Genomic DNA, 27,445 nt, shown 5'->3' with positions numbered 1-27,445 from the left:
GTGCCTTCCAGGAGCCGAACACGGGTCAGGGGCACTGAAAGCTCTGCTGTGGCACCCGTTAGAATCTCTGTGCTCTATGAGGTATGTTAGTGTTAGGATCTTTCCATCAGCTTGTGGAGAGCTACTAACAGCCTTGGCAACAGCCGGAGATGTTTCGGGGTGCCCACGGGGCCTCTTTGGCCAATGACTCAACGAGATGTAGCCCATTCCTGGCACGGGAGGTTTCACTTGGCGGGAAAAGATGGCGAGTTGAGGCATGCCAACTTCATCCCATATATGTATACACTGTTTCAGAATGAAAGCATAGAATCCCCTACATATGAAGAACGTTTGTTTTTTATGTATCTGCTGCTGAAATGAATTTTAGTTTCAGAAAGCATTTGTAAAAGTCCTTCAGCACGCATATTTCAAAATACACGCAACACAACGGACAAAAGACTTAGAAACTCTCAGATGCAAAATGAAAACAAAATCATTCATTACTAATGAAAACTACTGTTGCTTTTTTCGATGGGTGATCTTACAGAAATCTATACAGACACGTGTAAATGTATTTTCATATAGTTAAATGTTCATATAAACCAGCTTTTTGTTTGTTTGTTTGTTTAGTTGGTTGGTTTTTCGAGACAGGGTTTCTCTATGTAGCTTTGGTGCTTGTCTTGGAACTTGCTCTGTAGACCAGGCTGGCCTCGAATTCACAGAGATCCGCCTGGCTCTGCCTCTCCAGTGCTGGGATTAAAGGTGTGCACCACCACCACCCGGCTTTCATATAAGCCATTTTTAACATCAAATGAGATGTTAGTATAAAACATAGAAAACATGCTATAAACAGGGCAAACATTTGCAGCGTATACAGTTGACAAAAGATTGGTATAAATAATATATGTGTAAGTTTTAGATGCTGAGAAGAGGATTTTTGAGTGAAAAAATATATATATATATATTTCAAACTTATCAGGGAATGCATATTAAAATAATGTGATATCTACTCATTTTTGGTAGAGTATCAAAAAGTAAGAAGTCTGAGAAGAGCAGAAATTGGAAAGAATGTGGAATGTGAGAGTAATGGAGACTGGTCCAACCACTTTGGAAATGTTTCAGAAACTGAAATTGTGAAAATGAACACCTCCCCGCCAGGGAGATAGTTCAGAGGGTAAAAATCACTTGTGCCATAAACCTGACTCCTGAGTTTGAGCTGCAGAAGACACTTAAGAAGCTGGGTGTAGTGGCACACATCTGTAATCCCAGGCTTCCTACAGCTAGGTGGGAGCCAGACACAGGAGATCTGCTCAGATGCTCACTGGCCAGCTAGCCTGGATGGCCCAGTGTGGCAGAAACAAGACATACTGCCTCCCCAAAGTGGAGAAAATGGGCTTCCTAAAGCTGTTCTCTTACCTCCATCTATAAGTAACAAATACAATTTAAAAAATTAAAAAGTAAAATTTAAATCCGAACACCTCTAAGCCCTCTGACCCTACTATGCACCTCCGAGGGGCAGATGGGATTCTCTGTTGGAGGTAAACAACGGTGTTCCTGGGCACCTTGTTTATAATTTCCAGGGCAAAGCCTGGCTTTGTGGGGCACAAGTCTCTGTGACTGGAGAAGGAGAAAGCTTTTAAGGATAAAGACACAAGCTGGCAACAGTGGCATATGCCAGTAAGCCCAGCACTTGAGAAGTGGAGGCAGGAAGATAAGGAGTTCAGGGCCATCCTCTGCTACACAGTAAGTCTAACGTCAGACATGGGACCCTGTCTTAGAAGACCAAAGAAAGAAAAAATAATAAAGTTATGAATAAACATTAAGTTCAAAATTGAGTGTTTATAATGGAAAAGGCAAATTACATTTCACCAAATTCAGGTAAGAACTATTGCAAGTTTGTAACCCTCAAACTTAGAAAAATACATATACTTAGTGCTCTTCCTATAGACAAAGAATGTAAAGTGATTTTATATTCACATCTGCTATGGAAACTAAATACATTCTTGACAAGAACGATATCCCCTTTGGTCAGTAAAGTGAATTTCTACCAGTACCCTTAGCAACTTCAGCGAATCATAGAAAAAAATGTTAACAAAAGCAAATGCTTGGATGTGCAGTGGTGGCGCACGCCTTTAATCCCAGCACTGGGGAGGCAGAGCCAAGCAGATCTCTGTAAATTCGAGGCCAGCCTGGTCTACAGAGCAAGATCCAGGACAGGCACCAAAGTTACAGAGAAACCCTGTCTCGAAAAACCAAAAATAAATAAAAAATAGATATAGATAAATAGATAAATAAAATAAAAGCAAATGCTGGAAGGCTATATACATACATAAAAAATGTGGTATATATTATTTTTAAAAAGCTCAAAAGGGAAACGAAACATTGTCAGCCAAAATGTATCTACGGAAAATGGCAAGCTGAACACACACACACACACACAAAATCAGGCAAGAAGCAACAGAATCCCAGTGATACAGAAACAAACGCTTTTGCATTTATTTATGTACTAATGACAACATAAAATAGGATTTTTGTTTTGTTAGTATGTTCACACTTAACCTAACTGATAAATTTAATTTTTGTATGCATCAAATATCAGATCGAAATATATTAAAAAACAACAACAAAAAATGACTTGACATCCAAAACGTTTCCTCAATTCCCCTGCTTCCCCTCCCTATTTCCTCCCCACCCCAACAGAAGAGCAAGCGTCCTGGAACTTGTCAGGCTGTTGCAGAAGTTGGCGGAGCAAAGGCCACCCGTTGGAACTAGGAACAGACTTAAAGGTTTTTTTGTTTTTTTCTTTTTTGGTTTTGTTTTGCACAGGGCGGGGCGGCGTGCTGTGGCAGTGAATTTTTGGCATATCAACTACGCCATACCAAGTTGCTCGGATTCTGGAGCTATTTTCAGCAGTCGAAGAAGGGAAAAGAGGGTTTTCTGGCCCACTTAAACTTCCCACTTTCTGAGCGTGGCGGCCCCCGCCCTTCCTGGCAATTCTGCTTTCTCACCAGCCTCCTCCCTGCGGTACAGGCTTCCAAAAGGATTCCCACTCTCCCTCCTCCTTCCAGCGCGCCCGCCCACCCGCAGTGCGTCACCGAGAGGGCGTGGCCACCTGGAGCCCCGCCTCCTGCCGCGCGCAGGCGTGGGGCCTACAGACGCCCGGCCCGGTAGTCGGCCGGAAGTTCGGCCCGGCGCCTGGAAAGGAGCGGCCCGAGCGAGAACGGACGCGGCCGGGTCCGCGCGGGTGAGCGTGCGCCGCCCCGGCAGCCCGGGCCTCCGGCTCCCGCTCCAGTGCTCCGTGACCCCGGCGCGAGGCGGCAGCCGGCCGAAGCGCGCCGCTCGCCGGGGGTCCTCGAACGTGCGCGCGCCTGGGGCGCGGGCCCGCGGGCGGACGGGGAGGGCGGGAACGCGCGGGGTGCGGGCGTCGCCGAGGGCGGGCGGAGTGGGTTGCGGGCTCTCGGCTGCCCTCGGCGGCCCCACCCCTTGCTGATGGCCCTGCCGGAGCCTCAGCAGGCGCTTTGGGGGCCATGTTTTTGGTTTTCGTTTCTTTTTCTTTTTCTTTTTTTTTTTTTTAATAGAAAATGGGATCTAGCGATTTAAGTTGATTTTTTTTTTTTTTTTTTTTTTTGAGAGAATTGTCAGTATATTTCTTAGTCCCAAATTAAGGTTAGACATTCTTTTCCCCACTCACTGATTTGTGAAAACATGTTTAATGTTCTTCAGAGCAACAATACTTGGCTTCTAACACTTAGAAATTGTATTTCAAATAAATATACTTAATCCTTAGGTGGCTGAGATTCGTCATCTGTGTGTGTCTGTGTGGATATCAGTGTTTTTCTTTGGAATGTGGAACTCAGGGCCTCACGTGCTACCAAAGCACACTTCCACTGAACTACATACATCTCCATCATATATATAGAGAGAGACATACTTGTATTTATTATGTAATATAAAAACAATACATGTATATGTATATATATAATATGTGTGTGTATATATATGTATACACACACACACACACATATATATATATATATATATATATATATATATATATATATATATGATTTTAAGGTTGCAGTGACTTACTTTCCCTGGTTGTGAAGGTTAGGAAAAGCAGCAATACACAGAATGAGCACTCTGTTACGTATAGAAACATAATAGCATTTTTTTTTTTCCTGTTTGGTCTGTAGTTTTGATTTTTAAGATTCTAATTGTGAGGTATCCACTTTTCTTTTGTGAAAATGCAGTTGAAGGATTGGCTGTAGAATTTTGGTAATGTCTGATCCTTGAAAGTACAAATGATGAGGAAACCATAGGGGGTGTGGTGTGCCCAGCAGGGTTATGAGGAACTGTGCGGGAGGAAAAGGACTGTAACCCCTCCCCCAGAGGAAGTTGCTAAGTGGAAGAAAAGTTTGGCATATGGAGGGAGTGACGTGATGCCTTCACTATTGCTTTGAGTAAAACTCTGACTGTACGCCATGTGGTACTAATGTGTGATCTTAATTGAGGGTAAAATATATCTCTTGGTGCAATTTCCTCAACAGAATACTGAAGAATGTTTGTTCCGAGATCACTGAAAATCAAGAGGAGTTCTAACGATGACCTCAAAAGCTGTGTAGGTAAGAAGAATAAGCCAGAAGCAGAAGACCTTCAGCTGGACAGAGATGGAGATATTCCAGTCCATGCTTCAGTTACAAAAACTGTCCCGGTAGACGGGCCCGGCAGTGCATCAAGCCCCTTACCCAGTCCTTCCAGCCGCTTGGCTGAGGCTTGTTTGGTAGGACCTGAACAGGGTGTGAAGGACAGCTTTCCTTCCGAAGAGCCTGTGAAGTCATTTTCCAAAACCCAGCGTTGGGCAGAGCCTGGGGAGCCTGTCTGTGTTGTCTGTGGCCGCTATGGAGAGTATATCTGTGATAAGACGGATGAAGATGTGTGTAGCTTGGAGTGCAAAGCAAAACATCTGCTGCAAGTTAAGGAAGAGGAAGAGTCGTTAAAGGCCAGCAGCCCGCAGAGAGCTGCTTCCCAGCCAGAGCCCCCACTGGATGCCTTTTATGTCTACAAAGAGCACCCCTTTATTGTGACCCTGAGGGAGGACCAGATTGAAACCCTCAAACAGCAGCTAGGAATCTCCGTTCAAGGGCAAGAAGTTGCCAGACCCATTATTGACTTTGAGCACTGTGGCTTCCCTGAGACCTTAAACCAGAACTTGAAGAAAGCTGGCTACGAAGTGCCAACTCCCATCCAGATGCAGATGATTCCTGTGGGACTCCTGGGAAGAGACATCCTGGCCAGTGCAGACACTGGCTCAGGAAAAACAGCTGCTTTTCTCCTTCCTGTTATCATCCGCGCTTTATTTGAGGTAATTTATAGATCTGACAGGTATTCTTCTCAGAAACAGATGCAGTATTTACCAAGTTTCAGCATAACTAATAAATTTGCAAGCTTCAGCTCCATGTTTGTATATTAAGTCACTGAAGCGCCTGGTGATTTTGCTTCTGTTTTGTATGTGAAACATAGTATCAAAGAATATTCTTTTTATTGTGTTGAACCAGAGATCTTTTCCTGGAAGGTCTGAAAATTAATTTCCTTACAAAACATTTTTATTTTTAGCAGATTTTCTATAAAAGAACAAAGTTTTGTTCAGAGGAACAATCCTGTTTAGCAGATGGATGAGCTGCAGTTTATGTCAACTAAGCCTCTTGGGTTTTGGAGAAACTGACATTGTATATTAAAGTAATAATGCTGTTGCACCATATCAAAGTATACTCTTTGGCATTTCAAGACAGAGTTTTTTTCTTTACAGCCCTGGCTGTCCTGGAACTCACTCTGTAGATCAGGCTAGCCTTGAACTCATAGAGATCTGCCTCCTGCCCGAATGCTGGCATCAAAGGCGCGCACCGCCACCGCCCGACTCAAAGTATGCTCTTAAGTATGACCCAGGGTTCATCTAAATAGCACTGCTGGGCCTAGTGGCCCAAGCCTGTATCCCAGCACTGAGGCAGGTGAACTGGGTTCTAGACAGCCTAGGCTGCATGCTAAGACCATGTCTCAAGCAAAACAAAATAAGAAATATTAGCTTCTTTGTTAGTTTGTAGTGCAAAAATCATTTTCACACACAATTTCACGAACTTGGCATATTTGTTTTCCTAGTACATGCCAAGTGGCATCTGAAATGGTTTGGAACCAGAGGTATTTAAGATTTGGGAATTTTTCCAGTTTTAGAATATTTGCATAGACATTACTGGTTGAGCATCCCTAATTCAGAAATCCAAAATACAAAGTGCTCCAGAATCTGAAACTTTTGTTTTGTTTTGTTTTTTAGAGACCGGGTTTCTCTGTGTAGCTTTGTTTCCTGTCCTGGATCTCGCTATGTAGACCAGGCTGGCCTCAAACTCACAGAGATCCATCTGCCTCTGCCTCCCGAGTGCTGGGATTACAGGCGTGCACCGCCACCACCACCCGGCGAAACTTTTTTTTTTTTAATTATAATTTTATTTAAGTATATGGGTGCTTTCCTATACATAGTACCACATATGTGCCTTGTGTCCTTGGAAGCCAGAAGAGGGTGTTGGAACTCCCATACGGGAGTTGCAGGAGGTAGTGAGCTGCTGTGGGAGTGCTGGGCACCAAACCTGGGTCCTCTGCACAAGAAGCCAGTGCTGTTAACCACTGAGCCATCCCTATAGCCCCCAGGATCTGAAACTTTTGAACACGGCGTTGGTGCTCAGAAGTCTTGGTATTTAAAGTGCATTTTGGTGGGTTGAGGATGCTCGTGGCAAGAAGAGTGAGTAAGGGTAGGCAGGGAGGGAAGAGAAGAAAGCAATAGAGGATGGTGTGAGGGAAAGTACCAGTATAGCTCAAACATGGGGTGATTGATAGAGCTAAGGGAGAAGATAGGGTGTGGATGCTGCTCACGCATCCATACATGAACTCAAGTTCTTTGGCCAAAAATAAGAAAGATGTGAATGTGTGAGAGTGGAGAATCAGGACACAGTGCCAAGCTTTGGTGAGTCTTCACGATGACCATGGGATTCCTCCTCGACAGAGGAGGCCTTTCTCGTCTTACCCACTTTTGATCGTTAGTTGTCTGTCTGAGTTGTATAAGAAATGGGTTCAATTTCTGATCATCTTTTGGAGGAAAACTATGCATGGGGTGAGCAAAAGGCTCCTATCTAGGGCTGATGGTGTCAGCAGGAGTTCATTGTTGAGGTTTCTGAGTTGTTTCTCTCCTCTTTGCAGGATAAAACTCCATCGGCACTCATTCTTACACCAACGAGAGAACTAGCCATCCAGATAGAGAAGCAAGCCAAGGAATTAATGAGCGGTCTGCCGCGCATGAAGACGGTGCTTCTTGTGGGGGGCTTACCTCTACCCCCCCAGCTCCATCGCTTACGACAGCATGTGAAGGTAAGCACTTGTTTGGGAGAAGGCCTTTGAAAGTTTTGTAAGCAATAGAGGAGTGTGTGTGTGTGTGTGTGTGTGTGTGTGTGTGTGTGTGTGTGTGTGTGTGTGTGTGGCGCGCGCACACGTATGCATATGCATGATTCTCCTCGAGGATGTGATTTTAGGTAGCTTTTAGGTTTTTGCCAACTAAGTCTTTTTTTTCCCCAAAGTTAATTTATAGCCAGGTGTAGTGATTCATGTCTGGAATCCCAGCACTGGAGGTTGAAGCAGGAGGATTGCTGAGAGTTTGTGGGCAGCCTGAGCTACTTAGTGAGTTCTAGACCAGTACATAGATAGCTACAGAGTGAGAATTTGTTTAAAAAAGAAAGAAATGAAATGAAACAAAAGGTGCCTTTTATGTAGGAAAGGAATGGAATACAACTTCCCGAGTGCTTGTTGTTGACTGAACTCTGTTAGGTGTCCTCAAGTACTTCATCTCAGTAACTATTGCCTGGAGGGAGGTTTGTACAGCTCATCCTTCATGGTTGAGAAGGCAGGTCTCAGAAAGTGGGACTGATTTAAATATTCATAGCTAATAAATAGTAATTGCCCAAACTGGAACCTTAATTTATCTGACTCTGCTACCCCCTTCACGGTGCTACTGTATGTAGGCTGTTTTCTGATACGTGAAAGTAATGTGACTTAGTAGCTTTGGAACTTGGTGACAGTGTCATGGATAACCAACTTTGCTTTGGTGGGCTCTGGTTTTCTTGAATTAGAATGGTTGTACATCCTTGTCGATTCAGCTTAAGGGAAGGTTGGCATAGAGGCTGACCAGTAAAAGTACACTGTAGCCTAGGTGCTGCCGTTGGTCCTGGGGGTTCCCTGCTATTCTGGATGTTCCTTTTTAGTTTCTGGGATGGCAGTGAGGTTCTGAAGTCCCAGGGGAGAAACTGAGATGCCAGAGAGCTCTGTGTGGAAAAGGGATGATGGATACTTACCAACAGGTATGAAAATACTGCAATATTAAAAAACTCTGTATCAATACCTATCTTGCTCATCAGCTGTCTCATCAGATATGTCTGAGAAATTTGAAACATGTCAAATACACTTGTAAGACATTGCTGATTGGTAACTAGTGGGAAATTGGTTCATTGATTTTCATTGTAGACTTCCACTATATAAAACAGAGAAAGGTGGTATTTTACTAGTGGAAAAATTATCAGTTCAGCAATATATGTTTACAAGGTAAGCCATTAAAATAGTTTATGGACACTGAATTGGGTTAGTAGAACTTGCTAGAGTCTCATATAAGTATTCAACCTATTTTTAGTGCACAGCATTGAAACATTATGATGCATATAGACAGGTAGGTGTAATTCTAAGCACCATTAACTAGATAACCTTGAAGTTCAGTTATCCTCTTTTGGTTTTTCAAGATTAGTTCTTGGAGGCTTGCTGGCTCCAGCTGAAGTTCGTCCACCCAACCTTCTGAGTGCTGAGCTTGCTCCATCATGCTGGCTGTGTTTCCATCTTAGGAAAAAACATGGTTAATCCATTGGGGGGAAACTCCAGTTTGCAATATTTAGTTAGTAATTTAGATGACTGGATACAATGTTTTCATACATTAAAAAAAAAAAAAAAATCTTCAACTTGAACCAAAGAAACCAGTACAAAGCCGGGCAATGGTAGCACACGCCTTTAATCCCAGCACTCAGGAGGCAGAGGTAGGAGGAGCTCTGTGAGTTTGAGGCCAGCCTGGTCTACTGTGAGAGTTCCAGGACAGCCTCCAAAGCTACATAAAGAAACCCTGTTTTGAAAACATCAAAAAAAGAAAAGAAACTAGTACAATATACAAACTTCTTCCTCCCAGGTTTCTTAGAAGTAAGTGTCTGACTTGATGCTCTGTCATTCTCATATATTTTAGGATGTGATTCCTACAACTAAGGACATTACTCTGCATGTTTATAATGCAATTCCAGATCAAGAAGTGAATATTGACATAATAGATCAGAAATTAGTATGTCCTCTACACTTCGGGGCCTATTCACATTTTTATAATTCTCCCACCTACACACACACACACACACACACACACACACACACACACACACACCCTACCCTACCCTATCCTATACCTGCTCCCCTAACACAAGAATCCAGTTCAAGCTGGATGTAGTGGCCACACCTCTAATTCTAGCACTATGGCTTTAGAGGCAAGATGATTGAAAGTTCAAGGCCAGCCTGGGCTATGGAGTGCCTGTCTCAAAAAATAAGCATTAAAAAAGCAGATAGGAGGGTTGGGGATTTAGCTCAGTGGTAGAACGCCTCAGCTCCGAGGGAAAAACAAAACAAAACTGAAACCAAATAGGTACACCAGGATCATATGTTGTATTTGGATGGTGTGTGTGATGGCTAGTGTCGTCAACTTGACAGGATCTTGGGTCACCTGAAAGATGGGCATGCCCCTGGGGGGTTATCTTGATTACAGTAACTAATGTGCGAAGACCCATCCTGATTGTAGTTCAGCATTCCCTGGGCAGGGGATCCTGGACGGTATACAATTGAAAAATCAAACTAAGCATTACCATTCAGTTCCTGCTCTCTGCTTTCTGATTGTGAACGTCACTGCCACAGCTGGACTGTCCCCTTGAGTTGTGACCCAGAACAAACCCTTTACCCCTTAAGTTGTTCTGGTAGGATATTTTATTCAGCAATGGGAAAGAAACCAAGACAGCACCTCTCTGCTGTCTTGAGTTTGCTGTGGTTCTTTAGTCTTTACAGGTTTCTTTTTCCATGAGTTTGACACTTCCAGGATTTACAAGTCACTTCTTTTTGGTGATGTTGTGATTTTTTTTTTCTTATTGTACTTTCAGATTTGTGTGTGTGTGTGTGTGTGTGTGTGTGTGTGTGTGTGTGAATGTTTTGCCTGCATGTGTGTATATGCACCGTGTGTGTGTGCCTGGTGTAGAGGAGCTGGAGTCCCAGATGGCTGTGAACCACCAGCTGGGTGCTGGGAACTCAAGTGCTTCTAGGCACTGAGCCATCCTTTCAGTCTGTTCTTCTTACAATGTTGTATGGATGTATATGGTAGATGTGTACTCCTGTGAACTTGTAGAGGCCAGAGGAAGACACTGGGTGTTGTGTTCTATCACACTCTGAGTCGTTCCCTTGAGATGGGCTCCATTACTGAAGCTGGAGTTCCACAGGCACACGTGTGGCCACATCCAGCTTCTGTGGGTGCTGAGGCCTTGAACTCAGGTCCCTGTGCTTGTACAGCAAGTGCTATTGCCTGCTGAGCCAGCCCCTCACCCTCCCTCTATCTGTTGGTCTCACACTTATGGCAGTCCTCCTGCATCTGAAGTGCTGCAGTTAGGGTACCCTCTACCATGGCCAGCTTACAAGCCACTCTAAAGAGAAACACACTCTGTTCTTTTCTTGCATCCTCTGGGGCAGCTTTTACTTTTTTTCTTCCTGAGGTACTGGGGAGGAACTCCAGGTCTCATGCATCCTAGGTATCTTAGTCAGGGTTTCTATTGCTGTGAAGAGACACTATGACCACAGTAACTCTTATAAAAGAGAACATTTAATGGGGTGGCTTACATTTTCAGAGGTTTAGTCCATTATCATCATGGTGGGACATGGTAGCATGCAGGCAGACATGGTGCTGGAGAAGGAGCTGAGAGTCCTATATCTTGCAGGCAACAGGAAGTGAACTGAGACACTGAGTGGTATCTTGAGCATATATGAGACCTCAAAGCCCATCTCCAATGAGACCACACCTACTTCAACAAGGCCTTACCTTCTATAGTGCCACTCCCTTTGGGGGCCGTTTTCTTGCAAACCACCACACTAGGGAAACACTCTACCACTCAGTTATGTACTACCTTGCAGAATATTAACTTGTCTTTTTAACTGTAGAGTTTATTTTTTCCTTTTGTTTTTAGTAAATATTTTGGGAGAAGTACTTTGAGATACATGGATGTCTTGTGTTCCTCAGTATGGCATCAGGGCTTCCTGTTTTATTTAAAGGTGTAGTTTCATATTGTGATTTGGTTTGACCCTGATTTGAACAGTAGAAGTATCTTGAGCTGGTTTCTGTCATATGGAAAATGTCATATCTTCATTTTCTCTGCGTACTTACTACCTACCTAAGGAGGTCTCTGTGTGCCTTAGTTTTTCCCCTGGCCATGCTGGAATCCTGCCTTTCAGGAGCCCTTTGTAGACACTCACTCCAGGGACTACATAGGTATATTTTTTGTTGTTGTTTTTTGAACTACTCACCTTCCTCCCATTGATCCTTTAGACCCATCTTTATGTTTTATGTACTAGGCAGACTTCTCCATTTATTGTGTATCATATGTATCACAATAACATTTTTTATTTGTTTCTTCCTGTAGATGGCATATTTTCTGAGAGCAGAAATAGTGTATGACTTATTCATTGTAGTACTTTACACAGTATCTTGTATATACTTGCTACTCAGTAAAAATAGAATGAAAGGCTAGGTGTGGTAGTGTACACCTGTAACTCAAAAGGTAGAGGCAGGGGGATTGCAAGTTCAAGGCAAGCCTGGGGTACATAGTGAGACCCTATCCCAAAAGAAAGCAACAAAGATTGAGTGAATGAATGAATAGTATCTAAATTTAAATTTGCCTTTGCTGTTTTATTCAGGTTATTATAGCAACCCCTGGACGACTTCTGGATATAATCAAACAGAGTGCCGTGTCCCTCGGTGGAATAAAAATTGTGGTTGTAGATGAAGTAAGTGGTAATGTTGAAAACTGTTGTCAGGTCGGGGCGAAGGCTGGGTGATTCAAGTGTATGCCGCCTCCGTGTACGGACCTGAGTTTGGTGCTCAGCACTCAGGTGAAGTCCGAGCATGGTGGTGCATGTTGGAAACAGCAGTGTTGGGAGGGCAGAGACAGGAGGATCCCTGGAACTCACTGGCCGACCCGTAGAGCCAGTCAGTGGGCTCTAGGTTCAGTTAGAGACTCTGTCTGAAAAAATAAGGTGAGGGTCTGGGAAGATGGCCCAGTGGGTAAAAGCATTTGCTGTTCTAGCCTGATGATATGAGTTCAGATCTCTGGAACCCAGGTCCACTAGCAGCAGTGAACAGTAAGAGAGACCTTGCCTCAAACAAGGTGGGAGGTGAGGACCTAGCACCAAGGTTGTTCTCTGTTCTCCACATGTGCACCTTATCACACAATCATATATGTATGTAGAAAAATAAATGGATGTGTGCATATATGTATATGCATGTGTGTATGCACACACATGTATAAAATGAGGTAGAAAGTGATTGAGAAAGATAGTTGCTGTTGACCTCTAAGCCTTCACATGCATATATGGACATGCTTGTGTGTGCACCTGCAAGCCTGCCTAGACTACACATACACATTAAAAAACAGTCACTTGATTTTATATAATTTGTTTATTGTAACTGTGCAATGTCATTGTATAGTCAGAGCATTTTCTGAATGAAAAATTTAGGTACTGATAAGAATTTATTCTACTGGGTCTTACACTGACTCTTATGTACACTGCAGCTAAACTAAGGCAAAGATATTGTTTCCTAGTGCAGAGCACTTAGATTCAGTGGGTACTATAATCTCCATGATAAGGTTTGGGGCTTTTTTGTGTTTTGTTTTGTGATACTGGGAATTGGCCCTGGGACCTTCTGCATGCTAAGCAACTGCTCAACCATTGAGCTGCCTCTCCAGTCTCACAATGATAGATTTTTAAAAACATTTTGTGCTTCTCAACATTTAAAAAAATCAGGGGCAATAATTATTTACAAGAACTGTAGAAGTAGCTGATAGTGGTTATTTGATGGTATTTGAATAATGGGTCTTTTTCTGTATGGGCATTGGTCTAATGATTGGGAAATTTTTGTTGTTATTGTTAACATACCAGACATTTTATACTTTTGAAGTATAAAATTAAGTGAGTGAATTATATTATATATATGTACATATATATTTATATGTATTGTGTATATGTACTTATGCACTTGCCGTGCGTCAGTGTGGAGGTTAGAGGACAGCTTCTGGAAGTTGATTCCCTCCTCCACATGTGGATTCCAGGGATCAAACTCAGCTTTAGAGGGTTGACAGCAAGTACCTTTACCAGGGAACCATCTTGTCAGCCCTATATATTTCATTTAATTTGTATTTGTCATTATTATTGTGTGTGCCCATGTGCATGAATATGTGCACAGGAGCATGCATGCCATGCCATCTATGTGGAAGTCAGATGACAACTTTTGGAAGTTGGTTCTGGGGATTGAACCAGGTCATGAGGCTTGTGCTGCAAGTGCCTTTACCTACTGAGCCACTCAGCCATATCTATATTTTTATCATCATCATCATCATCATCATCATCATCATTATTACATTGATTAGATCTTATAACATCATGCAGACAAGTCTGAGATCTGGACTTATGCCATCCCTGCACCCAGGGAACATGTGTTTTTCATGTTCTCCATCAGCAGTGACAGCAGAGGTTGGGTGCAATTCCAGGCTCTGCCCAGTGATCACATCCTGGTCATCCTTGCCCCAGTAAACAGCAGGGGAATGCCCTCGGGTATGTAAAGATGATGTAGCCAAAACCGCCGAGAACTTGTTTTTAACCAGTTCCTGTGAGAACTTGGGCAGGCTGTGTAATCCTGTAGAGTAGTAGTGAGGATGAGGCGTGCTGGAAAGGGTCTCATAGACTGCGATGTCCGAAAGAAAGAAGACAATGCAGTTGAACCCTTTGAAAGGTCTGTAAGTCAGTGTCGTCCTGGATGGCCTCTGGGTGGACTTAGGTTGTGCTCATTCTCTTACCTTTTCACAGCATTTTAATTCTTTGCAGTAAACAAGGACTCCTAGGGCCTGGAAGAAATCACGGCACACCATCGTGCAAAAGAGGTCTCCGTTTAGCAGTCATGTGTGGAGTTCTGTTATGTGGAGCTCCGGCCACGTGCCCAGCATTTACGGGCGTGGTTTCTCTGTAGCTCAAGGGAAAGGATCAAACAACCTTACGGATCATTTCAGCAGAAGTTGGGACAGAAGTGCTGTCTCGTACAGACTAACCGACTCTGGATGTGTGGGCGGGACTGCAGAACATTTTTATTATGATTCAGACCTACATGATACTGAAATTTTGAGAAAAAAAAGATGTACACTTAAAATAAAGGCCAAAACATCCTCTCTGTTGAGATATAGAAATACTCAACTAGGGGCTGGCAGGATGGCTCAGCAGGTGTAGGTGCTTGCTGCCAAGCCAGGCAATCTGAGCTCAGTCTCCAGAACTTACATGACAGAAGGAGAGAACTCCAGCAAGTTGTTCTGTAACCTACAGACATAACATGCATGCACAAATAAATAAATAGCATTTTCACTTTAAAAAATACTTAGATAAGCAGTGTAGGCCAATGATTGGCAAATACTTTCTTTTGAACAGTAGATGGAGAGATGGTTCAGTGGTTAAGAGCAATGGCTATTCTCCTTGAGGACACAAGTTCAATTCCCAGCACCCACATGGTTGCTCACCCTGTAACTCCAGTTCCAAGGGATCTGATGACCTCTTCTGGCCTCTGTGGGCACTTCACATGGTACACAGACCTACATGCAGGCAAAAAAACTCATACACATAAATAAAATTTAAAAATTTAAGTTTTTGTTTTGTTTTGAGCTGAGGATTGAACCCAGGGCCTTGTGCTTGGTAGGCAAGTGCTCTACCACTGAGCTAAATCCCTAACCCGTAAAAAATTTGTTTAAATAAAAGAACAGATGGTCACTATTGTAGGCTTTGGGGGTCAGTATGATCTTTTGAAAGTAACCTGTACAACCATAGCAATATGAAAATAACCAGCATGGCAAGGTGGCACACACCTATAATCCACTTGCTGTAGTGCCAAAGGCAGGAGGATGTAAATTCAAGGCCAGTCTAGGCTACATAGCTAGACTGTGCTTCAAGAAAACCAAAACAACAAAAACCCAGACGTGGGGCTGAGGAGACAGTCAGTACAGACTGAGTTTGTTACTAGAACCCACATAAATGAAAGTGAGTGTGACGGCACACTCGTGCCATCCTAGAACTGGGGAAATGGAGACAGGCAGAGCCAGAGGCCAGCTCTTCTACCCTGCTTGGCAAGTGGCAGGCCACTGGGAGACCCTGTCTCCAAAAACAAGGTGAATGGAGCCTGAAGAATGGCATCCAAGGTTGACCTCTGGCCTTCACACAGGCGCGAATGTCTGTACATATACATGCATGCCTACATGAACACCACACACACACGCACACGCACACACACACACACACACACACACGCGCGCACACGCACACACACACACACACACACACACACACACACACACAGAGAGAGAGAGAGAGAATAAAGACCACACAGGCATGGGGCACGTGCCTGTTAACCCAGCACTTACCCAGAGAAGTAGAGGCAGGAGGATCTCAAGTTCAAGACCAGCCTGAGTTATACAGAGATACTCTGATTCAAAACACCAAGGATTGGGGGAAGGATGTGGCCTAGTGATTAACAGGACCTGCTGCTCTTATAGAGATTTGATGCCCAGCACCCAGACACACAGTGTCCTTCTGGTGTCTGTGGGCACCAAACACAGGCAGGTACACATTCGTACAGCAAACACAATACACATAAATTAAAAATAAATCTTTTTTAAAAGGATTGTAAGTGTAATTGAATTGTAAAGTACTTGCCTAGCATTTGTAAGGTATTGGATTCAGTCTGTTGCATCATTAAAAAATGTATTAGAAGAAGAGGAAAATGTTTGGGTGTGATGGGTTTCCACAAAACAGGGAAAGATTGGAATTTGTCTTGAGAACCATAGTTTGTCAGCTAGTCGGGGGAAATGGCTATAAAATAAATTAAAATACCGTATTATGTAAATAATATGCTAATTGTTTAGGACAGTTAAGGTCAGGAGTAGAATTAAGAGAGTAAGACGCTTTGGCACTAGTGAAAAAATAGTGAGGGGGGCTGGAGAGATGGCTCAGCGGTTAAGAGCACCGGCTGCTCTTCCAGAGGTCCTGAGTTCAATTCCCAGCAACCACATGGTGGCTCACAACCATCTGTAATGAGATCTGGTGCCCTCTTCTGGTGTGCAGGCATGCATGTAGGCAGAACACCAACTATGTAATAAAAAAAAAAAAAAAAAAAAGTAAATCTTAAAAAAAAAACAAAAACCTATCTCGAAAAAAAAACCACACCAAAAAAAATGTTTTAAAAAATTAGTGATGGAATTTGAACTGCTCCTCAGAAGATGGGAAAAAATTTAAAAACCAGAGAACAGGTCAAATATTCCAGTGAAGATAAGCAGAGTCAGAAGGCCCGAGTGTCTTGTGGAGGGGAAGGAAGGAGACCAGGCAGCTCGAAGACTCCTTCCTGAGAAATAATAGGAAGTAGGGTTGGGTAGCTAGGGTGGAGTCAAATTATAGAGGGCCCTGAAAGGGAGGCAGAAGCTTCTGGATTTGATGTGGGAGACAATGAGGCTTTCTAAATTACGAGTTGGGCATAGCTTGGTAGAAGTAGTGGTTTAGGGAGGCCATTCCCCTGCTCAGTCCAAGAGAGTTTAAAGAAGAAGGGCTCAGAGACCAAGCAGCCAGCAAAGCAGCCAAGGAGTGCAGGGGTCAAGGGCAGGGTGGAGGCACTGGGCCTGAAGGGTTAAATCCCAGAGTCACCGTAAAGTAACCATCTATGAGCCTTCTGATGACAGTGGATGGAGAAAGAAGGCAGCTGGAGAGGTAATTCCATAAATTATAGTTGTGATTTATTTTTAGAAAAGGGGGAGTGAGTAAATGCTGGGTCCTGGGAATGCTGTCTGAGGTTGGCCTTCCTCTGACCAAGAGAGAAAGGGAAGTGGTTTTCTCCATGCAGGAAGTGTGCATTGGAGTCTGTGTGCTGTCTGGTGTCTCCAAGCGAAGGCTGGAGGGAAGTGAGAGAGAGCACTGAGGGCCTGCCGTCGGACTTGGCCGCTCCGTCAGTGGAGTAGTCCGAGATAGGAGCTGAGGACGAGGAGCTGAGAGATGGCTCTCAAGAGGGAGGGCCGGGATGCAGGACATTCCTTCAGTTTGAAACACCATCTGTGTCTCTTGTCAGAATCCCCCCCCCCCATCCTGCTCCTTCCTCACTGCTTCAGAATGAGGGACTCTGAAACTGTCCCCTGTCCCTCAGGATGAGGGTTGAGGCCTTCTTCCTTCACTCTGCTGGATTATGCACAAACTGTACTGTTTGTTTCTATTAGAAGGCAGTGCAGTAAACAAGCATGGGTCTGCCCAACTTGACCTAGTGATAAAAATCACCTGGGGTCCAGATAGTATGTCCTGGCCTGAGAGCCCAGCACTTAGAAGGCAGTTGCTAGAGGGTGGGTTCAAAGCCAGTCTGAGGGCACTAGAGGGATGGCTCAGTAGTTAAGAGCACTTGTTACTCTTACAGAGGACCTGGGCTCAGTTCTCAGCACTCACCTGGTGGCTCACAACCATCCCCAATCCCAGTTCCAGGGAATCCAACGCCCTTTTCTGACCTCTGCAAATACCAGGCACACACGTGGAACACGGACATGCATGCTGGTAAAATACTCAAACACATAGAATAAATACATCCAAAGCCAGCCTGGGCTACCAAATAAAAGGAAACAACAAACAGACAAACAAAAACATAGAACTGCCTGACATACCCAGTGAATGTAATCTAGACTGGCTTGCTCTCGGAGATAGTCTGATTTAGCAGCCCAGGGATCTTGAAAAACTCACCCCAGTTAATTCCTGGATTTATAAACTTTGGGACACTGCTATGTAGCCTGTTACAAAATTAGATCTTATTTAGTACTTAGAATTAAGGATGTCCCCATATTTATGAAAGATACTCTTTGTGGCTTTTGACATGCCAGACACGGTTGGTTTCATGGGTGTAGTGGAAAGGGATGCTGAGGAGCGCCGCCCCGTGGAGCTGTGGCAAGTGTACCTATCGATGGCGATGTGGCGGGGACGAACCATGGGTTTCCTTAGATTGGCAACCAGAGGCTCTCTGAGAAGGTGGTGTGTATGCTGAGATTTGAATGAAGACACTTCTGGAGGAAAGATAGAGACAGAAGACAACCAACATTAGGACCATAGTCAGCTTTAAACTATAGCTATCCCAACATTGATTTTCTTAATTTAAAATAATTTCATTACATGGACATATCCATGGCTAGAAGGAAATAAAACTTTGAAAAACAAAAAGTGAATCCTGACAGCCATGGTGGCTAATGTCTGTAAACTCAGCATTTGGAGAGCCATCACAGGAAGATCATGAGTTCAAGGCCAGCCCAGCCTACATACCGAGACTCTGTCTCCAAAATCCAGGGCCAACAGACGTGGTTCATTAGTGGGACACAAGCACGCACACAGACCTGGGTTAAGTTCTCAGCACTGAGAAGCACAGTGTAGTGAGCACCTCCCCTCCCTCTACACAACAGCTCTCTAGGCTTCTTCCTGGTAGCAGTTTAGTTTCTCAGGGTTTCACTCCATAGTTTAGTCTGGCCTTGTAGTTCTCTTGCCTTAGCCCCAAGTGCTAGGATTACAGTGCAAACCATGACCCCAGCTTAGCTAATTTCTTGACTGTGTGCATTTATATTGTTTTGTAATATAAGTAGTATTGTGTTACATATACAGTGTTCGCTTCTTTTCTCCGAGCAATCATTTATTACCCAGTAAAGAGGTTTCTGGTTGTTTTTCACAATAGCATAGTAGCATATGTTGCCATAATTTAACAAGTACCTTACTGATAGATATATAGGATGTCTCTTTTGTAGCTATTAATAATAACCAGTATCATTAAGTTATATAGTTTATAATTTTGCATAAACATTTCCTTGATGGTCTTTTGGCACTGTAATGTATTTTTCTGTGTTTTTAATTTTTTTCTGTTCTTAGTTATTCAGTCTTATCCTGAGTGGTTCTGGGTCGTAGTGGTAAGTAAGCCTGACCTTAGAATGCCTTTGTTTTAGGCTGACACCATGTTAAAGATGGGCTTCCAACAGCAAGTGCTTGACGTTTTGGAAAACGTTCCTGGTGATTGTCAGACCATCCTGGTTTCCGCCACGATTCCAGGCAGCATAGAACAGTTTGCAGACCAGCTTCTGCACAACCCTGTGAGGATTACCACGGGGGACAAGAACCTGCCCTGCCCCAGTGTGCGGCAGATCGTCCTGTGGGTGGAAGACCCAGGCAAAAAGAAGAAGCTGTTTGAAATCCTAAATGTGAGTGAGTATTCAAGCAGTCAGCCATGTTTATGGCTTGTGTTTGCCTTTCGTCAGCTCCAGAGAGAGTGACATTTAAGGGTAGCTTTGGAGGAATTTGGGTGCAGATATTTAATAGAAAATCCCTTACATCAGAATCCTGTAAGGATCAAATTGATTTTGCTTCTAATGTTTGAGGCAGGCTTTTGCTATGTATTCCTGGCTTGTCTGATACCATCTAGCCCAGGCTCAGACACTCCTGCCTCTGTCTCCTCAGTATTGGGATTAAAGGCGTTTGCTACCATGCCCAGCTCAAAGCTTTGTTTCTGAGAATATGTAGTCTAGATGGCTAGTTGGGGTTTTGTTGGGGGGTCTCACTTTGTAGGCCATGCTGGCTTGGAACTCATCCTCCTCCTTCAGTCATGGAGTGCTAAGATTGTTGTATTGATGCTATCCCTCTGACTCAGAGTCTGTTTTTCTTTTCCTTATTGTACAAAGGTACTTAAATATGAAGATTGTTCATGCCTAGAATCCTAGGATTTGGAAGGCTGAGGCAGAAGAATAGTCTTGTATTTGAAACTAGCTAAGGCTACAAATTGAGCTCCAGTGAGCCAAGACTACAGAATATGATCCTGTCTCAAACACACACACACACACACACACACACACACACACACACACACACACACACACAATTACTTAATATTTTAACTTCCAAAAATTATATATATATTTTTCAAAGTGTTTCTTATCTATTCTGTCCTTGAGAATCTTTGAACTAATTTAAGCAAACTTGTGGCTGATATATGAAAAATTACTTACAAGTATGGTATTAAGTTAAAGACAACTTGCATTGACTAGTGAGCAGGGTTTAGAACTATGTAATGGTCCTTAAATTTTTAAAATGTATTTGTAATATTGATGATAAAAAAGAGAGACTAGCAGTTTGTACATACATCCTTAAATGAGAACATTAGTTTTAGAAGAGTATGCCTTTATTTTATATTGTAAAAGAACTACAATTTCCTTTTAGCAATATTTGTAAACCTTTCAATAGTTAGCTCATGCTAATGATCTCAGAGACATTTTCCACCTAAATTGCGCTCTATGAATAATTTGATTTCTTGTTTTGTTTCCTCAGGACAAGAAGCTCTTTAAGCCTCCCGTATTAGTGTTTGTGGACTGCAGACTAGGCGCAGATCTGTTGAGTGAAGCAGTTCAGAAAATTACAGGTTTAAACAGCACGTCCATCCACTCAGAGAAGTCTCAAGTAGAGAGGAGAGACATACTGAAGGTTGGAGCCTAGCGTCTGTGTTCTCTGTCTTCCAAATCTGTCCTACTGCATTTTCAAGAGACAGCCTCTTACCAGTTGCTTACAAGTCAGACCTTTTCAGTGACAGGGAACACACGGCAAGCAAGCAGTGACTGAGAAGTTGTAATTCCTCTTGCTTAAGTCTCTGTGTATGGGGAGCCGTAAGCCTGTTCTCTAGAGGGCGTATGCTGAATGGATAGTAATTCACAGTCCACCATTTCAGAAGTCAGGTCAGTGTGGTCTGGGGCAGAGCAGAAGTTCACCTCAGGAAGAGGTTCACTTGAGTAAATTACTAAAATAAATTCCACAGAGGTTAGGGAGAGTTTAAGGTACAATCAGTTTTCAAGTGGAAGACTTCTATTTATTGAAAATCTATTGTAACAAAATACTGAGGTGAGCAAAAAAAAAAAAAAAAAAAAAAAATTCAGAATTACACAAAGCCATATAAAATAAGTTCTAGATAATGATTTATTTTTTACTGTTTCCTGTTTTTTAGACAGGGTTTCAGTATGTACCCCTAACTGGCCTAGAACTCTGTCTAGACCATGCTGGCCTTGAACTCATAGAGATCTTCTGTCCTCTGTCTCCCGAGTGCTGGAATTATAGGTATGCTTTACCACTCCTGACCTGAATAATGAACCTTATGCTTTATTGAAAAGGGATTACTGGAAGGAGACTATGAGGTGGTGGTGAGCACAGGGGTCCTGGGCCGAGGCCTGGACTTGGTCAACGTCAAGCTGGTTGTGAATTTCGATATGCCTTCCAGTATGGATGAGTATGTTCATCAGGTAAGGGGCTTTCCTGTCCTGTCAGCTTGTGGATGAATGTGATTGGATAAGGCATTGTCAGGGTGAGGAAACATTTTTTAAAAATCAGGACATAAAACTTTACACATTTTTAGTTTTCAAAAGCTATACATGCTTAGGATTGGAGAGTTGACTCAGTGGTTAAGAACATTGTCTACTCCTCTAGAAGACCCTGGTTCAGTTCCCAGAACCTACATGGTGGCTCCCAACCATCTATAACTATAGTCCTAGGGGAGGTGACACCCTCTTCTGACCTCCTTAGGACCAGGCATGCATGTAGTGTACATACATACATGCAGACAAAACATTCATTCATGCACATAAAATAATGTTTAAAAATTTTTGAAATTGGGGGCTGGAGAGATGGCTCAGAGGTTAAGAGCACTGGCTGCTCTTCCAAAGGTCCTGAGTTCAATTCCCAACAATCACATGGTGGCTCATAACCATCTGTAATGAGATGTGGTGCCCTCTTCTGGCCTGCAGACATACATGCAGACAGAACACTGTATATATAATTTTTAAAAAATTAATTTAAAAATGTATGTGTGTATGTGTGAGTACTTAGAAACAAAATTTTGGTTCTAAAAACTTGATACCTAAACTATGTTAAAAACTAGAAGTGAGAAACCTAAAATTGGGGTCTTTTTTAATGTTAGGGGGTAGGAGAGATGGCTCAGTGCCTAAGAGTACTTGTTGCTCTTGCAGGGGACTGGGTTCAGTTCCCAGCAGTTCCGGAGGTCTAGACACCCTCTTCAGCTCTGCGGGCACTAGACTAGGCCTTCGCACGGTGCACAGACAGGAGAGGTAAAACATGCCTATGCGTAGATTAGATCTTCTAAAAACATTTTAGGCATTAAATTGTTGCTTCATTTTTTGTTGCTTTCTCTTTTTCTCTTCAGTGAGTCCACTGGTGGCTTTTATATTTAGAAAAGAAACCCGTTTAAATGATTGCTCTCAGTTGCCATGCTGGCCAGAGTGAACGTGATCCTTTAAAATGCTTGTTTTGGGAATCTTGTCTTCTCTTCATATCCTTGCTTGTCCTGGTCTTTCACTGTTAAGTTTCATATGCTTCCTTTGCTTCCTAAAGTAACAATGGCCCCTCTTTCTGGCAGAAACAGAGCCTTCGCTTAGAGCCGTTATCTCGCCGACAGCTCTGTCTTCCTTCTGTGGCATCACTTACAACCCTCCCGCACAGCCTTCCTCTGCCCCTGGACTCACTCACCTCCCAATGCTGCATTGACTTTTCAGTGTCCACACTGCATTGCAGCTTTGGGCTTTACTGAGGCTTAATCAGGAATCGAATAACCTCCAGAAGACCGTGTTAGAACAAATGCAATGTTTCCTTTCAAATATTTCACACTTTTAGATGGAAACTTTTCTAAGATGTTACAGTATTGAGATGTTCTTTGCCTCTTAGAATCTGCTGATTATCGTCATTTATCCTTTTGTGACATCCCAAGGCTGACTCTGGCTTTCAGGATTGCCTCACTACAATACAGTCTTGGCCTCTGGGCTTGTGTTTGTGTAAGGTTTCTTAACTCTGTTTCAGATGAGTCTGGAGCTAGCTGCTTTTCCGGTTCTGTCTGTGTCTTAGATTATTGCAGATCTTGAAGTACAAATTCACGGGACCAAGTAGTATACCGTTAGTAAGCCTTCCTTTTTTGTTCAGAAGCAGGGACTCTCTCCATAGCCCTGCCTGTCACAGACCACACAGAGATCAGCCTGCCTCTGCCTCCTGAGGGCTGGGATTAAAGGTGTGCGCCATTACATCTGCCGATAAGCCTTCTTTACCATTTCTTTCTGTCTTTGAGTTTGGACAGAGAATAGTTAAAAAATTATAAACATACATACATGCACATAGATGCACATATTTATCACATACATGTCAATGGGACCACATCATACCTATTGTTCTATCCCTTGCTTTATTAAATATATCTCAGGGGTCTTTTCTCGTCAGCACACATAATAGGTACCATTTAGATGTTACTAGGTAGGGCGTACTTACTCTGTGGCCAGGCTCTTTAAATGTTTTCGCTGACTTACCCGGCTTGTCCTGTTTTAACTGCTACAAGATGATATACTTTATGAGTGTACTGTGAGTTAACAAACACTTTGATTGTTATGTTTCCAGTGTTTTACTATTTGAGAATGCTGCAGTAACAGTCATGTACTTATCTTTTTATGAGTGTTACTACATAGTAAGTAACTCTGGCCATGGCCATGGTAGTCACACCAGTATCACAGCTACAGGAGAGGCTGAGTCGGAAGGATTGTTTGAATCCAGACATTTGTGGATAGACTGAGCAGCGTATCAAGACCCTATCTTAAAAAAAAAAAAAAAAAAAAATGAGTAGAACTGCTAAGCCAAAGATAAGTATAATAGAAATTCCCATGTGGCTGGTTTTTATTTTTAATGGTAGAAAGTTTCTGGGAAAAGTAATTTGATATTAGATAGCATCAGCTACCTTAGAGTTTAGAAAATATTGGAGGTTGTTTCTGTTTTATGCTGGGTTTTAAACCCAGGGCTACGTGCATGGTGCATGCTGGGCAAACACTCAACCACTAAGCCACATCTCCAGCCCCGCCTCCCCCCCCTTTTTAATTTTGAGATTGTGTCTTTCCAAGTTGATCAGGCTAACCTCAAACTTCTGGGTCTCCTGCCTCAGTCTCCCAAGCAGCTGGGATTACAGGTGTGCACTCCCAGTCCTTGCTACACTCTGTATCTCTTTGTAAATTATCCTTAGATACAGTTCAGATACAGTTCAGATACAGTTCAGATACCGTTCAGATACAGTTCAGATACAGTTCAGATACCGTACAACTCACTCATTTAAAGTGAGTCCAGACAATCACATGTATAGATACATATTCATACAGTTGTGCAAACATAGCTACAGTCAGTTCTAGAAAATGTTCACCACCCTGAGAAAGATGCCCCATATCATCAGCAGTCATTCCCCACTGCAGAGCAAACACAGACACCCTCTCACCCCTGAGCGACCACTTGTGCTCTGCCTCCCGCCTCTGTAGATTTGACTCTTGTGGTCACTTCGCGTAAAAGGAACGGCCATGTGTAGTCGTCTGTAACATTTTTTCTTGCTTAGCATGTTTTCAACATTTACCCATTTTAAAGCATGTATATTTAAAATTTGTTTTATTTTTATTGCCAAAAATGTTCCACTTATGGTATAGCACCTTTGTGGCCCCATCCACTAATAGTGCTTTTTATTTTTTGGCCACTATTACTATCAGCGGCCCTGCTGTGAATAATCATATACAGGTTCCTCGGTCCACACGTTTTTTTTACGCCTGTTGGCTAGTACCTAGGACAGAATTGTCCAATTATATGGTGACTCTGTTTTTAACATTTTCAGGATCTGCCAGACTGATTTCCAAAGTAGCCTTTACATATTCTTCAGCAACATGTGAGTTCTAGTTTCTTTACATCTGCCAACTCTTGTTATTCCTTGATTGGTTGATTTTGAAGTCAAGGTTTCATGAATTCTCTTATGCCGTGCTGACCTTAAATCTCAATGTAGCTGAGGATAACCTTGAACTTCTGATCCTTTTGCTAGAATTACAGGCATGCACTGCTGCACCTCCTTTGTGCTCTGCAGGGGATCTAACCCAGGGTCTCCTTGCCAGGCAAGCACTCTATCAGCTAAGCTGCATTCTAACCCATCTTGTTGATTATAGCCACCCTGGTAGGCATGAGATGGCAGTTTGTCACAGCTTTGATCTGCATTCCCTCAATGGTGATGGAGCTGCAGGGACATCCTTTCAATACTTCCTGGCTATTTGTATATCTTCTTTGGTAAGGGTCACATCCTTTGTCCAGTTTTTAAATTAGGTTTCTTTATTATTAAGCTGTAAATATTTTTCTGCATATTCTGGAAGACTTTCATCAAATATGTGATTTGTGAATAATTTCCCCTCTTTTGTAGGTTGTAGCTATTTTTATATCAATTTGTATTTTATTTGATCAATCCAGCAATATAATTAAGCAAATCAGATAAAGCTAAAAGCTGACACCAAACCACAGTTGCTTCCTCACTTTGCCAGTCTCCTTCCCTAGAGGCCTTCAGCCCTTTTAATTTTGTAGAAGTTTTTGTTTTTTGTTTTAACAAACTAAAAACTACCTTATATATTGGTAGGAACCATCAATTCACTTCAGTATTTTGTTTTTTAGTTTTTTATGACAGGGTCTCTCTAGCCCTGGCTGTCCTGGAACTCCTATGTAGCCTAGGCTGGCCTCAAATTCACAGAGATCCGCCTGCCTCTGCCTCCTGGTGCTGGAATTAAAAGCATGCACCACCACCACACCTGGCTCACTTAAATATTTCTAAGTATAGACTTTAGATTTTACATTTCAATTGATGGACAGAAGTTGACTGTGACTCTATTTTCCCTCTTCTAAAAATGTATTCAGAATATTTTCATTTTGTATTTAGAAACAAGCTGATTTTATGGGGGGGGGGGTTGCGGGGTTTGAGACAGGGTTTCTCTGTGTAGTTTTGGTGCCTATCCTGGATCTCGCTCTGTAGCCCAGGCTGGCCTCGAACTCACAGAGATCTCCTGGCTCTGCCTCCCGAGTGCTGGAATCAAAGGCATGCACCACCACCACCGGCTATGCAGATTTTATGTTAGCTATAGATTTCAGTGTTTGAATCACAAATTTATGTCCATTTTGTCAAACTCAGAACTGTGTAAAAATGAAATAGCTTAAATCTAACATTTCAAGGCACAAAAGTTCAAACAAACAGTTGTTGTACTGCCTCATTAAAATTAAGATAGCAAGAAAATACATATGTTAACATCAGCCCTCTAAAGTGATGTCATAAATATATCAAGACACACAGCCCAGAGAACAACTTTAGGATTGTAGCTCAGGGGTAGTGCTCAATGCTTGGCACACCTGAGGCCTTGGTTCAGCACCCAGCATGCATGCGCGCACGCACACACACACACACACACACACACACACACACACACACACACACACACACACACACAGAGGCAGTCCCCTGTCTGAAGGAGTGTTAAGCTGTATAAATACCTGTAACGATAGTCTTCATTTCTCTTGAATTGAGTGAGACTTGAAAATGTCTTTGCATTTTGTTTCAGGTTGGCAGAGTGGGGAGACTTGGTCAAAACGGAACGGCAATTACTTTCATCAATAACAACTCTAAAAGGCTCTTCTGGGATGTTGCCAAAAGGGTGAAGCCCACAGGATCCATTCTCCCCCCACAGCTGCTGAATTCCCCGTACCTTCATGAGCAGAAGAGAAAGGAGCAGCAGAAAGACAAACAGACACAGAGCAACCTGGTCACGGGGGCCAACCTCATGGACATTATTAGGAAACACGAAAAGAGCAATTCACAAAAATGATCTGGTGTACCGCTTCCAGTGGTTTTTCTTTATGTATTATCTGTGAAATTTCCAATAACTACTCTATGATTGAGTAAATAAAAATGTACAAGGATCCGGGCAGTGCTGGCACACGCCTTTAATCCTAACACTCAGGAGTCGGAGGTAGACAGATCTCTGTGAGGTTGAGGCCAGCCTGGTTTACAAGTGAGTTCCAGGACAGCCATGGTTGTTACATAAAGAAACCCTGTCTTGGGAAAAACTAAAACTTAAGAAAAAAAAAAGTTAAAAAACTGTACAAGAAACAAAAGAATCTTTTAAGATCTTTTTAAAGTTAATAAAATTTA

At 42.8% G+C, this 27,445-nt stretch overlaps 1 protein-coding gene and 1 non-coding gene across 2 annotated transcripts; one reads left to right on the top strand and one right to left on the bottom strand.

Moving 5' to 3' along the window:
* The first annotated feature begins 3,079 nt into the window (after nucleotides 1–3,079).
* Nucleotides 3,080–27,237, top strand: Ddx59 (DEAD-box helicase 59). The gene is made up of 8 exons (XM_036202992.1): nucleotides 3,080–3,223; nucleotides 4,527–5,341; nucleotides 7,222–7,389; nucleotides 12,040–12,129; nucleotides 19,380–19,631; nucleotides 20,752–20,904; nucleotides 21,582–21,710; nucleotides 26,856–27,237. The coding sequence occupies exons 2-8, from the start codon at nucleotides 4,538–4,540 to the stop codon at nucleotides 27,117–27,119; spliced, it is 1,860 nt and encodes a 619-aa protein (XP_036058885.1). The 5' UTR covers nucleotides 3,080–3,223; nucleotides 4,527–4,537; the 3' UTR covers nucleotides 27,120–27,237.
* Nucleotides 15,037–15,112, bottom strand: Trnag-acc. Its single transcript has one exon. It is a non-coding gene; the product is annotated as a tRNA-Gly (tRNA).
* Nucleotides 27,238–27,445: the final 208 nt, after the last annotated feature.

The sequence above is a fragment of the Onychomys torridus genome, chromosome 11 (assembly GCF_903995425.1).
Source record: "Onychomys torridus chromosome 11, mOncTor1.1, whole genome shotgun sequence".
NCBI lineage: Eukaryota > Metazoa > Chordata > Mammalia > Rodentia > Cricetidae > Onychomys > Onychomys torridus.
This window is presented reverse-complemented; position numbering and strand designations above follow the sequence as displayed.